The sequence below is a fragment of the Falco peregrinus genome, chromosome 5, assembly GCF_023634155.1.
Source record: "Falco peregrinus isolate bFalPer1 chromosome 5, bFalPer1.pri, whole genome shotgun sequence".
NCBI classification, from domain to species: Eukaryota; Metazoa; Chordata; class Aves; order Falconiformes; family Falconidae; genus Falco; species Falco peregrinus.
The window spans coordinates 59165226-59177752 of NC_073725.1; the positions used below are offsets into that span (position 1 = coordinate 59165226).

Consider the following 12527-nt stretch of genomic DNA (forward strand, 5'->3'; position numbering starts at 1 on the left):
AACAGGTGGGGACCACGTGTGTTCTCTGGAAATTTGCTTTGCTTGACCTCTCTGTTTATATATATGTGTGTGTGTGTAAAAATAAATTAGCTTTGACCTGATAGGGCTGTGTTGTCTGATTTTTATTTTTTTTTTTTTCTGATAGAGTCTTTTCTAATCCTTTTGATTTCCTTTGTTGTTTCATGGGTTTCCAGAAGTTGGAGATCTCTATGGAAAAACAAAGCTATTTTCTATGCCAGTATGCATTCCTGATTATTTCACTGAATTTGGTAAAAGGATTATGACTGTAAAGCAAGAAAAGAAACTAACTGAAAAAATAACTTACTGCAGCATGCTGTCTGCAACGTTTAATTTACAAACTAATTTGTGAGAAGAGAAAGTGTTGAGAGGGATGAGTTTAAGAGATCAATGGCTGTTTTAAAGGGCTGTCATGGAAGTTAACGGCTGGAGTCATGCAGGTTTTAAAGCTCTTATTCTATGTACGTGTTGTGCTGGAATCAACAGGATGGCTCAAGAGATTATTTTCTTCTTTAGAAGCAGCTGTTGAATACAGCTGCATTGGCTGGGTCACCAGCTAAAGGTATTGTCCATCATGCATGGTGGCTTAAGCACAGATCTCCCAGCAACGTGTTGTGAAAAAATCTTTCTTAAGCAGTTTTGGGGTGCTGCACCCAAAAATAGGGAGCAGAAAAATCAGCTGATGATTGTTCATATAGAATTGTTTGTCAGGTTTCACGTGCTGTAGTTCCTGCACTGGCTTGCTCCTTATGTGAGCTATGCTGATGCATGTGTGTCACTTCTTGCTTAGCAGCCTGATCAATGCATGCTCAGAAAAGGTTTGTCGGGTGTTTTTCCTCCTCATCTTGTCTCCTGAAGTGTCCCTTGAGCCCACATGGGAGATATGCCTGCAAACCAGGCCTGGTCACATGTGTGTTTGCAAAAAATTCATCCCAGTTCATGCCCATAAACATAAAACCATAGAATTGTTTGGGTTGGAAAAGACCTTTAAGATCAAGTCCAGTCATAAACCTCACACTGGCAAGTCCACCACTAAACCATGTCCCTAAGTGCCACATCTATAGATGCATAGTCTAAATGGCTGCTTTTTGGCTACCTCTGTGTCACATCCTTTGAATAACCTGAGTGGAAAATGCCATGTGGATAGGGCCTTACGTGTCTGAAGTGTCACCAAAATTCAGCCGTTCTTTTGTGTAGCCCTGAAATATGGATCCCATTTCCAGGGCAGTTCTATGTGCACAAGGTCAACTATAAGGATGAGGTTGAGATGGTCTGAGGAAACCTGTAATATTTCAACCACTCTCTTTGCATTTGACTCGGTCTTTGCCAAGCCTGCAGGCTGTTTGACTGAGCTATCAGCATGCATACGTTTGTATTCTCACCATTAAACCAATCTCATTTGCTTTGCTGTTGTTTTTAACACTACCCCAGTCCTGGCCTCTGAAGCTTTTTGAAAATAACATTTACAATAATATTTTTAACAGTTCCGTAGTATACAAAACTCCAGCGCCCTGGCAGGACTCCCGGAAATTTGCTGAAAGTTAATGTGGTCAACTCTTAAAAAGGAGAGATTTTTTCCGCTTGACTCTTGCTTGTTAAACTCTCTGAGCCCAACATGTTGTTCCCTGCCGCTTGAAAAAACAAGGAAAGTCCCAATTTTAGCAGTGCTAGTTTGAGTAGCTTTCCAGCTGAGCCATATTTCAGGGGCAACTGTGGCTTATTATTATTTTTTTACAGTGGTGTGTCCCTACACCTTCAAACCAAAGTGTTAAGTGGTGCTCAGGCAGGAGTAAGTAGGTGCTGCTTTCCCTGGAAGCCTGGGGATGATAAACTGCAGAGGAAGATGCCATTTGCTTGTGCTGCAGTAGTGGCAAGACATCCCAGCTTGGAGACCTTGTTTGATGTTGGATGCTGAGCCTCTGTGGGGGGGGAAATAGTCTTTTTGGGGTAGGTGATACTGTAAATCCCATTTCAAATCAGTAATAGGCTGCAGAGTAATAGGCTCTCAATGCTGGACTGTGCTTTTCCCACTTTCCTAACATCCATCCTACATCCTTACTCCTAGTAAGTCTCTTCCAGTCACTTTTTTGTCTTCCCTCACATGCGGAGAAAAATTGCTCCTCTTCATCCTTTCCTCCCCTACTTTGCTTTCCACAACTTAAATGCACAGAAGCTGGAGTCATGTCTAGATGGAGAGTACATTGGTGGTGTTTCACTTGAACTCAGTGTTGCTGAATCCCTTCCCAGCCAGGAGTATGGGGAGAGAAGGGAAAACCCGGGATTAATTTTTAAAGTGGATTAATAATTTTGCATACAGCTCTCATGTGTACTCATGTTTTGCGCTCAAGTAGCTGTAAAGGAGTTGAGCCACTTCGGCAGCAGAATTGAGTTCAACTCAGTCAAATCGAAGCTGCGTTTGTTCTAGATGAGAGCATCTATACTGGGCTTTTCTGCAGGTTAAGTAACTTCCAACAGTTTCCTGAGCAGACATGAGCAGCTGAAGTCTGTCTTGCGTGCACAATGCAAACCTGGAATACGAGTAATGTATTGCCTCAAGATCCCCGGGAGCCGACACTTGGCTGAGCTCTTACTTCTGTTGCTTGATAGGAGACATTTGTGCGTGGCGAGGTTACCAGGGCAGTAGTTTGTAGATTGACAGTGGAGATTTAGAGGTTTACAGTGGAGACTGGCTCCGCTAGCTGTGGGAGCAGTGGAGGGCAAAGTGGAAGCCCTCTTTTGGATGCTCGCTGGTTTGTATTGTAAACTGCCAGCAGTTGGAGGCTCTGACCAGGGAGCTTAGCTGGAGGAGAAGGGGGATGCCGCTTTGAAGTGCATTGGAGTAGAAAAGTGGTTTTTCCTTTTTTTTACCCCTTATTTTTTCCCCTTCTCTCCACCCCCCCCCTCCGTTTTTTAAGGGAGATAATAAAAGAACAGAATTTGTATTAGAAACAGGAATTTGTCCTTCTGTAACAGGAAGCTGCTGGTATGTATTTTTGGGAAGCCACGGAAATCGACAGTGTTTGCAGTCCAATTTGAAGGCTGGCTGTGCTCAGGATTGACAAGATTTGCTAAAATAGAAAACCTCTTTTCTCTGGTGTACCCGTGGAAATTTGCTGCACTGTGTGCAGGGGCTTGTTCACTCACGAGAGCTGGGCAAGTGGGATCTCAGGGGCTTGCTATGGCAGAGGTGATGGAGAAGAGCACAGGGTAGGGCTCTGCTGATGGAAAGGTCACCTGTTTTTTTCCAGGGTTTGTTTGCATGGTTCCTGTAGGTGCATGCTTTTGTAACTAGATACGGATGGCAAAGGTCTGAAAGGTCTCCAGAAAGCCATTAGAAAAGTCTATTATGCTGATAGGAGAGTTAACCTGGGGTATCAGAGGAATTTAGGGTTAATCCAGGCTATCTGCATGTGGCCCTTGATGCAAACTCTGCATGCAGCTTAATTGCTGGAAGTGTCTCCATCGGTTCTGAAAGCAAAAGCAGTGAAGATTTGGGCCGTTTCCTGCTCTTGTTATACTCAGTTGGAATTTTTATACTGCCTTCTTGGTGGTGGTGTGCTCTCGATTCAGCGTTGCGTAGATCAACTGTTGCTCCTCAAGACAGGATTTTTAACCTTTCCAAGTGTGTTATTTCCTTGTCTCCTTCCCTGTCTTGAAAAAGGATAGAGGAGAGTCCCTGGTGGCTGTGGGCTCTTAGGCTAAATGATGCTGTCCTGAGAGGAAGCTGCAGCAGCAAAAGGAACAACGCACTTCGGGGCACACGTATGTCTCCGCCTCTGCTGCTTTCTTATCGCATTCCCTTCCTGCTCGTCTCTCTCAAAATAGGTTGAATAAATATCCTCCTGCTTGCCAGCACCGAGGCGCTGGAGCTGCAGAAAATCATTTTAATCCACGCTTGTGGTCATTCCATGGTTCACTTCAGATTTGTTATTGTGTTTAAATCTATTTGACTGAGCTGGGAGATTTTCATTTTTCTACTGCTTCTGCCCAATCCATGGTGCTTAACACTCCAGAGTTTGTGTCTGTGTCCTAGCGTATGCAGCTCTCATTGACTTTGGGGCAGTGTTGCCTGCAGTGACTGCAGAACAGGAATGTCTTAGGCTTCCCATGCAAGTCTGGAGTGTTCAAGATGTCTCTTCATTTACTCATGCTGTCACACAGGTTTATGTGTGCTTATCGGCCAGCTAAAGTGGATTGGTCTTCGCTGGTCACTTCTATCGTACTGCTCTTTGAAAGGTGTCCATCTTTAGGTGGGTTATGCCTTCATTCAGTCTAAAATGAGGTTTTTCACTGGTGAGCAGGACTGACTCCAGCAGGTTCAGGTTTATACTCCTTAAGTTTCTCTGTGAGGAAAAAAAACCCCCGAACAACCTGTGGTGGGGCACAGAGCTTTGGCTCCGTGCAGCATACCAAGGGACTGAACCCGCTTCTGCAGCAGTTTTGGGCAGATTAGCAGATAGCAGTGAGTAGCACTTGGCAACAGCCAGAGACTCGGGAAGGGCTGTTAGGGACAAGCTTGCCATGAGGGACATGTGGAGCGTACGTTGCTGCTGAGAGCTGCCTAGACTCAGGGTTTTTTTATCCCATGCAGTCAGAGGAAAGCTGGTCCAGCCTTGAGGAACCTTGGCTGGAATTTGAAAGGCCTAAATACAGGTTTGATACTAAATTCTGCTTTGATACAGGCTGCCTCTGGGGCTGACTTTCCATGTCCTGCTGTTAGGCTGTTCCCCAAGTGGGTGTTATCCCATAGGGGTGCCACAAAATGCAATGCGTTAAAGGTAGAGTATTGCTTTAGAGTTGCATTAAATAATGTAAAAATACATTACAAGTATAATGTATTAAAGATACCTGCTCGCGACAAAAGGGGATGTGTGGCACAAGTATAAGTTGTTTCCTCCCAAGGCTTTAAAACTATAAAGGTACCAGGTTTGTAGTGTGTTACCTTTGGGGCGTGTAGAGGTGGAGGAACTCCTGGTCTCATTTCCTAACTAAATGGTTCTTCTCTTTCCTCCAGCCCAGGTGATGGTGGGGAAATGCCTTGTGAAGAGTGGTCCTGTTCAGTCTCTGTTCCCATTGACACATCAAAATTAACTTGTAACCTCTGTGTATGTTTGTTATTACAGGGTGGATGCTTGAGAGTGGAGGATAAGGTACAAGTGTCTGGGACCGGTGGAATGGAGGCCTGATGTAGATGGAAAGATGGGTAAGAATTGGATTCCCCTGAAGCAATTAACAGCCTGCTAACTTTGGCTGGGGCTACCAAGCATGACAGCAGAGTGTGAGACATTACCAGGATGGTCTGGCTGAATATTACATTGCTTTCTAATGTTTTGCCTTTCAGTGGTGCCAGAATTAGACAAATCTTCTTCTTACTATCAGTGTGATCTGGTGCTTTGTGTTCTAGGTGGAGCTTCTTCCCAAGTCTGCCTTGTATTTCTGGGCAGAGCATCTTCATTCCCTGTATCTCTTCTCCCAAGGAAGGTTCTGTTTCAAACAGAGCCTGAGTAAATTGCTTTTCTAATTGGTGACCTGGATTACCTTCACCTTCTCCCTTTTCCACTGGAATAGCTGTGTATCAGATGCTCTGCGGTGCTGAGGGAGACTTTTTCTTTTTTTTTTTAAATAAAAAAAGTGGAAATCATTTATAGTTCTGGAGGTACATAATGATCTTGATGTAATCTCTACTGCTGAAGAAAATTCATTATGTCATAAATCAGGACCGCCTGGAAGTTCTGGACTGTCTCAGTTTTAGTACATAAATAATCAGCTCAGTGATGCTGGCTCATGTGAGCAGTGATAAGTGTGAGAGCCCCAGCCCTCCTTCAGGTTCTCATGCCATTGGCCATCAAACTTTCACATTACTCTCGCAAAATCATACCTTACTTGCAGGAAAATGTCCATGCCTTGCTGCTGTGCTTGTAACCTGTCACACAGGTGGGACACAGTTGCAGGGTTTGCCTGGTGTCTTCCCATCCCCGCTAAAGGACTTTGCAGAAGATGCATGCATTACTGACAGTTCCAAAGAGGTCTACAAGCTATTTTGCCAGCCAGTAGCAGTTCCAGGAACTGTAAAGGTTTCTGCTGCTCCTCTTTAATTTTGCTGGAAAGAGAAAGCTCAGCAGATTGAAGAACAAGGCCAAGTTCTACCTCACATGAGTGTCAGTGCTTGATTAATGCGTGGAGCTATTTGAGCTTGGATTGTCCTGTTTCCTTCACCAGAAGAGACAGGTTTTGAGGAGCCTAAACACATCTCCTGAAATGGCTTCCTGACCCGGTGACCCAAGAAAGAAGAGGTCTTGGAGGAATCCTGGTTGAAGCTGAGCACCTCACTTCCACATTTGCAGCATTTATACAAGTTCACCCAAAACTTTTCAGGGCTGGTTGAAATCTTGCTTAAAAAAATAAAAAGGAGATGGGGGTGGAATACCTGTAAATTTAGGGATTGACCTTGCAGACCTGGTAGAAAAGTGATTCAGGTGATAGTGGTTTGAATTTAAAAAGTGAAAAATATTAAGCCGCTACCAGACCTTAACTGTTTGTCCTCATTCATGGAGAAAGGAGAAAAGTGGCGTTTACCCCATCCTGGCTCTACCTCTCTGGTTGTTTTTTTTTTTTTGCTCTTCCTCTGCTTCCTAGAAGAGAGATTTTGTGGGGAGAGGACTAATTTGAAGCCAAGGTTAAAAAAAAAAAGAGGGGAAGAGAAAGTCCAGACTGCTTCTTCAATATAAAGAATGACAAATTTCAGTTTTAAATCCCTAGTGAAAAACCCCACAATGTTTTAGAGACATTTTCACTTTAAAGGTGAGAGCCACTCCTTTGTCAATGCAATTTATTTTTAAGAAGGAAAGTTCAGACTTGCTCTGAGCACCAGTAGGGAATGAGTTGCTGGCTCCAGTCCAGTTCTCAGCAGATAGTCAATTTGATGGCCTCTTTTTCAGAGAGCACGGTTGGTACTCCTCGGTGCCTTCAAACTGTCAGCTGTGAACACAGTATGGGCACACTGGGGAAGCAGTAATTGCAGGAATGCTGAAGAGAGCACCCTTCTGCAAGGCGCTCTTGACTGTTTTTTGGGAAGGCAAGCTGAGCTGGTAGGAGTCTTATGCAGATCTGCAGTTCTGCTTACACATGTGTGTGGGTGGAAGGTGCTGTGCCTGTCCCCTTCCCCAAATGTCATTGCTTGGAGCATATTGCGGTGGCTTGTCACTAACACAGCATCAATGCCTGTTAGATCTGCCGGGCTGCATTCAGAAAGGATCGTGGTGTGGTCCTGAGTCTGGTCTCTGGCTTGACTGTTGGAGCAAGATGAAGTGATGTGTATCTTGATCAGTCTTACGGAGTGGTGTGTGTTAGTTAAAGGATTGTTGCCACAGCTTTGCTGATACACAGAAAATTAGTCTGAATTTTGAGGTTTTTTTAGTTTCACACATACCCCTCCCTTCTATATGTGTGCTTGTTTCTTCTGCGCATAGAGGTGAGGGAGCATTTTCAAGGGAAGCACAGGGAACTTGCAGTCATGTAACTGACTACAGAGGAGGTGTATCTCAAGATCCATTCCAGGTCTACCATTCTTCTTAGGATCCTATTTATAGTCTACTCAGTGTCTCAGAGTTCAGCACAGGGCTGTTCACTCCTGGACAGGTTCTAGGGAAGCTGTATGACCGTGTACGGAGACCGCAAGATGGGAAGTGGGGACTTCTGGGATCTCTGTGGGCTGCAGTTCTGACATAGCAGTTTGGAGGTGTCACGCGGTGCAGTGGCACTTGGACTAGCCCTCTGCAGCCGTGGCGTCCCAGCGCTGCAGGGAGGTTGCTCAGCTGTTGCAGGTCCAAGACAGTATCTCTACACGTGCCAGCTTGGGGTCAGCCTAAGCAGAGGTCCTTGGCATTGGGTCTGGTGTGTGGACATGGTTATGACCATGTCACTTAATGCTTATTTATTCTTTTAATGCTGTTTGTGAAGGATCTGGATGTATCTCTGCAAGATAGATCAGAGGGTTTAACTTGAGAGGGAAGTAATTGGATACAGCATAGGATCTCAGGATGGAATTGCTCTGGTTTTGCTTCATGCTTTGGTCTTCAATAAATGACTTGGGCTCCTGTTTAGTGCTGTCCTGGGACACTTTACTCCAGGTGTATAACAGTTGTGTTTGTGCTGAAGTGTTTGACACTTTCTTTGTATGGAAAACAAAGATTTGGAAAGGCGTTGGGAGGACTTTGTGATTTCTAGAGGGAGACATGTGGCCATGCTGTAGGTGTTCAGTCACTGCTTCAGAAGATGACCGCATGTTTCCTGAGTGGGTCAGGTCTTGGGTATGGAGATGAAGTGGGGTGAGATGACTGAGCATGGTCTGAGACACATCTTCAGGAAGGCAAATCCCCAGCGCACCTTGCTGGACACTGATCATCCAAAACGGTACAGGAGCCTGAAGTGGTTATCTGCTGTCAGTTTGGTACTGTAATTCCTGCAGGCTGGAAGAATAATGAACTAATTTTTAACGTGGTTGTTGGGCTGCTATTCTTCTCAGGCTTCAGAGAGTCCAAGTGACATATGCCTTTTACATTGGCTTTTTCAGCTTTGATAATGAAAGAAAAACTGGAGTGGAGATCATGTGTGTCCCAAAGCAGGATGTTCCACCTTTCCTGGCACAGAACAGGTCCCCCAGCTCACAGTGCATTTCCATCTGCCACCTTTCTGTGAGGGTCCAGGACCTCTTTATAATTTGATCAAACATAGCTGTAGACCAGTGAGTGTGTATGACACTTCTAAAAATGTCCACGTCTCCAACACGACACAGTGAAAGGACTGTGGTCAATAGTGGTTAAAAATTGCTGTGTTTAAACATCACCTCACAGTAAAAGTAATGTTTAAAAACTGCAGAAGTTGATATAAGAAGCATCAGCTTGTTTATTGCCTTTTTTGTTTTTGTTTAAAAATTACTGAAGTATTCTTAATTCTGGTTATGAAATGCTGTGTGTATGCACATGTGTTTCTGATGATAAAAGCTCCAGAACACTTACCTATTCTGTTCAGCATACGTATGCATAACTCAAAAGTTTAGGTCTCTAGTACTTTTCTGGAGCGAGTGTGACTCTTGCTTCATCAGAAAGGTAATCTGAGGTGCAGGAGATGGGAGAATGATGCGTATTTACAATATTGCCTTGACAGTGGGTGTGTTTGGAGAAAACGAGTGCAAGCTGGGCTGGCAGGATGTGCTGCAGCTTGCTGAAGGAGGAGGGGGCCTGTTTGCACAGCCATGGTCTGGCCATTTAACTCAATTCAGTGTTTTTTTGCGGGGGCTGCTGAGGCTGAGAGAATTGCCCCCGGTTGCTGGGAGCAGAACAGACCAACTCACCTTATCCCCCTGCATGCAGGCACTGATGTCTCAGCTCTCCCATGACATATTTTCCTCATTCTTCAGTCTAAGGTAGTGGGTTTGCTCTTCACTTGCTCTTCGTATGCTGAGAGCTATTAAAAAAAAGTAATTCAGGTTGAATTGCAGCAGTTTATCTTGTAAGGCACATCGGACGCTCAGGTTTTGTTATTTTCGAGAAGTGTCTGAGTTAAGAGGTGTCCGTGTCACCTCCCTTTCCTGGCACTGTGCCCATTGCACCCAGGGCTTCTGTTGAGGGTCACGCCAGGCACTTCGGGCACCTGGGGAAGGTGGGACTGGACCTGCATCGCTGTATCTGGGATGTCGCAGCCGTTGGTGCAGCAGCAGGTTATGAGTTCATGGGCTCTGGGCTGTGGCTTTGAGCACTGGAAGTAACTGGGCTGGGAGGGAGAAAGAGGTCTTTATGAGCCTGCAAATAACCTTCAAAGGTATTGGAGGCAGTCAGGGGAAATAACTTGCCAGCTATGTTTCTTGCTGGGTAAACATTTTTCTCCTTTCAAGTGTGCTCAAGAGAGAGGTATAGGTTGTGGGGAGAGGTAATATCTTTTATTAGACCAAACTGATAGAGGTGGAAAAAAACCAGTCTGCCTTTTGGGTACTAAGCCCTTCTTCAGAAGGAGCAAATTTTAAGCTTAGGAGGAAAACAGGCTGGAAAAATTGCCCAGAGTTTAATTTAATTATGTTAATCCATTAAAGGAAAAGGTAGCGAGTATCTGTGGAGCAATGGGCAGGCTTAGCAAAAAAGCTGTGAAAGTTTGTTGTGGGATGAGTGAGAGAAACCAGTACCTGGTAACTTTGAAGTGGTAAGGAGTTTTGCAGGCAGATGCTGTGGGAGAAGAAGCATCGTGCCATAAAACCAAACAGCCCCTGTATTTTTTTAATGTATATATTTAATGCTTAGCAGAGCTATGGGTGTGCAAAATATTCTTAAATGTTAATTTTTCAAGGGTCTAGCCCCTGCTTGCAGCTCTCCTAGACTAATTTTAATCTGCAAAAGCAAATGAGGAACAACAGTTTTGTGCTAGAGCAGTGTTAGCTTTATAGATGGACTCTATCTTAAAGGTCTCTTCCAACCGAAATGATACTTTGATTCTAAGAAGCAGAGATTTAGCATGGTTTGCCTTGCAGCACTCTGCTGTTACAGGAAAGCCCTGACTCTCACTGCTCTCTCTATTCCTGCTTCTGCCTCCCGTCTTCTCCAGGGCTGCAACTGGGAGGCACCCAATGCCAGAGCCTGCCTAGGGCTTGGAGACCTTTGGCAGCTGGAACGGTCAAGGCTGGGTTAGATTTCCCTGTGGTGCTGTGTAGGGTGAATGCTTGCGTTTTGGCTGACAGACTTCCTTGCTTAATCTTTGCTGTGCTTTACATCTCATTAGGAGCTTCAGTAGCAGGGGATCAAGGTATGCTGTCATTCTCTGCGGCCCTTAGTAGGGTTTGCAAACACCTCCAGCTTTGCAGCTAAGTTCAGAGGTGCTTAAAGGTAAGTAGCTTACCCAGTTACACCTTCATTAGCCAGCAAAACACGTTGTGGGCTGTGCTTTGCCACTGTTTTTTTTATTATTGAACCATCCTGTCTCCTGCTCCAGGATTCAAGTTGCTGGCTGGATATGAGGGGCAGCACCTGTTTCTGCAGCTCCCCTCTCTTCAGAAAATCTTCCTCCCTCCAACAAACACCAGCCAGTTTTAACCCAGATGTTTGGTCCATTAGCCAAGGAGGGTTGAAGGGTGTGGGGTGCCATTGTTGAACCCCCACAGGTTGTTACAAAGCCCAGCAGCAACACTGTGCTGGGGAGAGGGGCTGCGAAAAGGAGGGAGGAGGGTTTTATGCCTGAGCCTTTATCTGAAAGTCACAGGATAAAACCCCCACAAGGACAAAGGTTTTTGCCCATCTCCAAGCTGTCCAGCTCAGATACCCGTCAGAGCGCAGCCTCTGAGCAGCGCTCCCCATCCTGCCCTGCTGGGGAGTTCACCTGCCCTCATCCCTGAGCGGCCTTGCCCTGACCGAATCTAGCCGTCGGGGCTGTATATCTGGGGGGAAATGGTTTCATAGGGGGCTTCGCTGCCCTCCGTGTCTGCAGGGATGTATGGGGGACATGGTGACAAGCGTGCACAGGGACGGGAGCTGTGGTGGAGGGCAGCGTGTTGCAGAATGTGGGCAGGCTCTAATCCCGTGGAGTGTTACTGTGCGTGGTGCCGTCAGAGGGGTGGCTGTTTTGGGAGCGGAGGGTTGCGGCAAACCACAGATGCAACCCTGCTTTCCCTCCCTGCTGATCTAAACCAAACACCTTTTGGATCCCGAGTCCTTTTCCACTGCGAAAGTCCCTGGTAAATCACTGGGATGAGTATACCTCAGTATCATGCCACAGCTCTTTGCATTCATCAAGAGAAATTTCTTGTAAGATTTGTGGCTTAGCCTCTGAAACTTTAACACAAGTGTTAAAACTTGCCATTCAGTGTCCTTGGAAGGTTTTGTATTGGTTTTTGCAAGGTACTGATCGCTCAGTGGTGTAAGGACACAGCTCTTGCCTTACCTAAACTGAGGTGCAGTCCCAGTAGTTACTTTAGTTTTTGGGTTTCCCTGGGGAAATTCAGAGGGCAGTTGAAGTTCTTCGTTATCTCACACCCTGGATCTCAAATAAGTTATGACATAACGTATTAATTTATTCACCAGTTTATTCTCCTTTGCTGTTCTCTCAATGCTCTTATAGACATGTTAAGAGTCCAGTCACTTCATATTACGTTGGAGGTGTTTGCTTATTTGTGTACATTAGTATTTTGGGGACTGGTTGTGTCCTGTCGTGGTGACCAGAATTAGTTACATATGTGATACATTGCTTTACTAATTATAATTTTAAAAAATAACTCATTTAGCTTTTTTCAAACAGGTTCTTGCCTTCCCCTCAAGCCCACTCCTGAGCACTAACTTCTGTCCCCCTTTGCAAAGGCATGTAAAGGGAAGGGTTGGTTTTGATCTGAACAGGTTCTTTGATCTGTTGACTGTGTGATTTTACCAATAGTTGGACGGCTCACCTAAGGGATAGCATGGGGTAGAGCAGGAATAGGAGGCAGGAATTCTCAAAAGGAGCTTTACCCCTGAGAAAATGGCTTGTGAGACAGT

At 45.3% G+C, this 12527-nt stretch overlaps 1 protein-coding gene across 3 annotated transcripts in view; it reads left to right on the top strand.

The window, feature by feature from the left end:
• The window catches only part of LOC101923251 (mitogen-activated protein kinase kinase kinase 3-like), an 82373-nt gene that overhangs the window by 17033 nt on the left and 52813 nt on the right, over positions 1 to 12527 (top strand). For 2 of the 3 annotated variants that reach the window (XM_027791773.2, XM_027791774.2), the window contains exon 2: positions 5142 to 5221. The exons of the other annotated variant lie outside the window; for it this stretch is intronic. In XM_027791773.2, the coding sequence (XP_027647574.2) occupies positions 5218 to 5221 (4 nt within the window). In that variant the 5' untranslated portion in view covers positions 5142 to 5217. The remainder of the gene's footprint in view (positions 1 to 5141; positions 5222 to 12527) is intronic. 3 annotated transcript variants of the gene reach the window in all.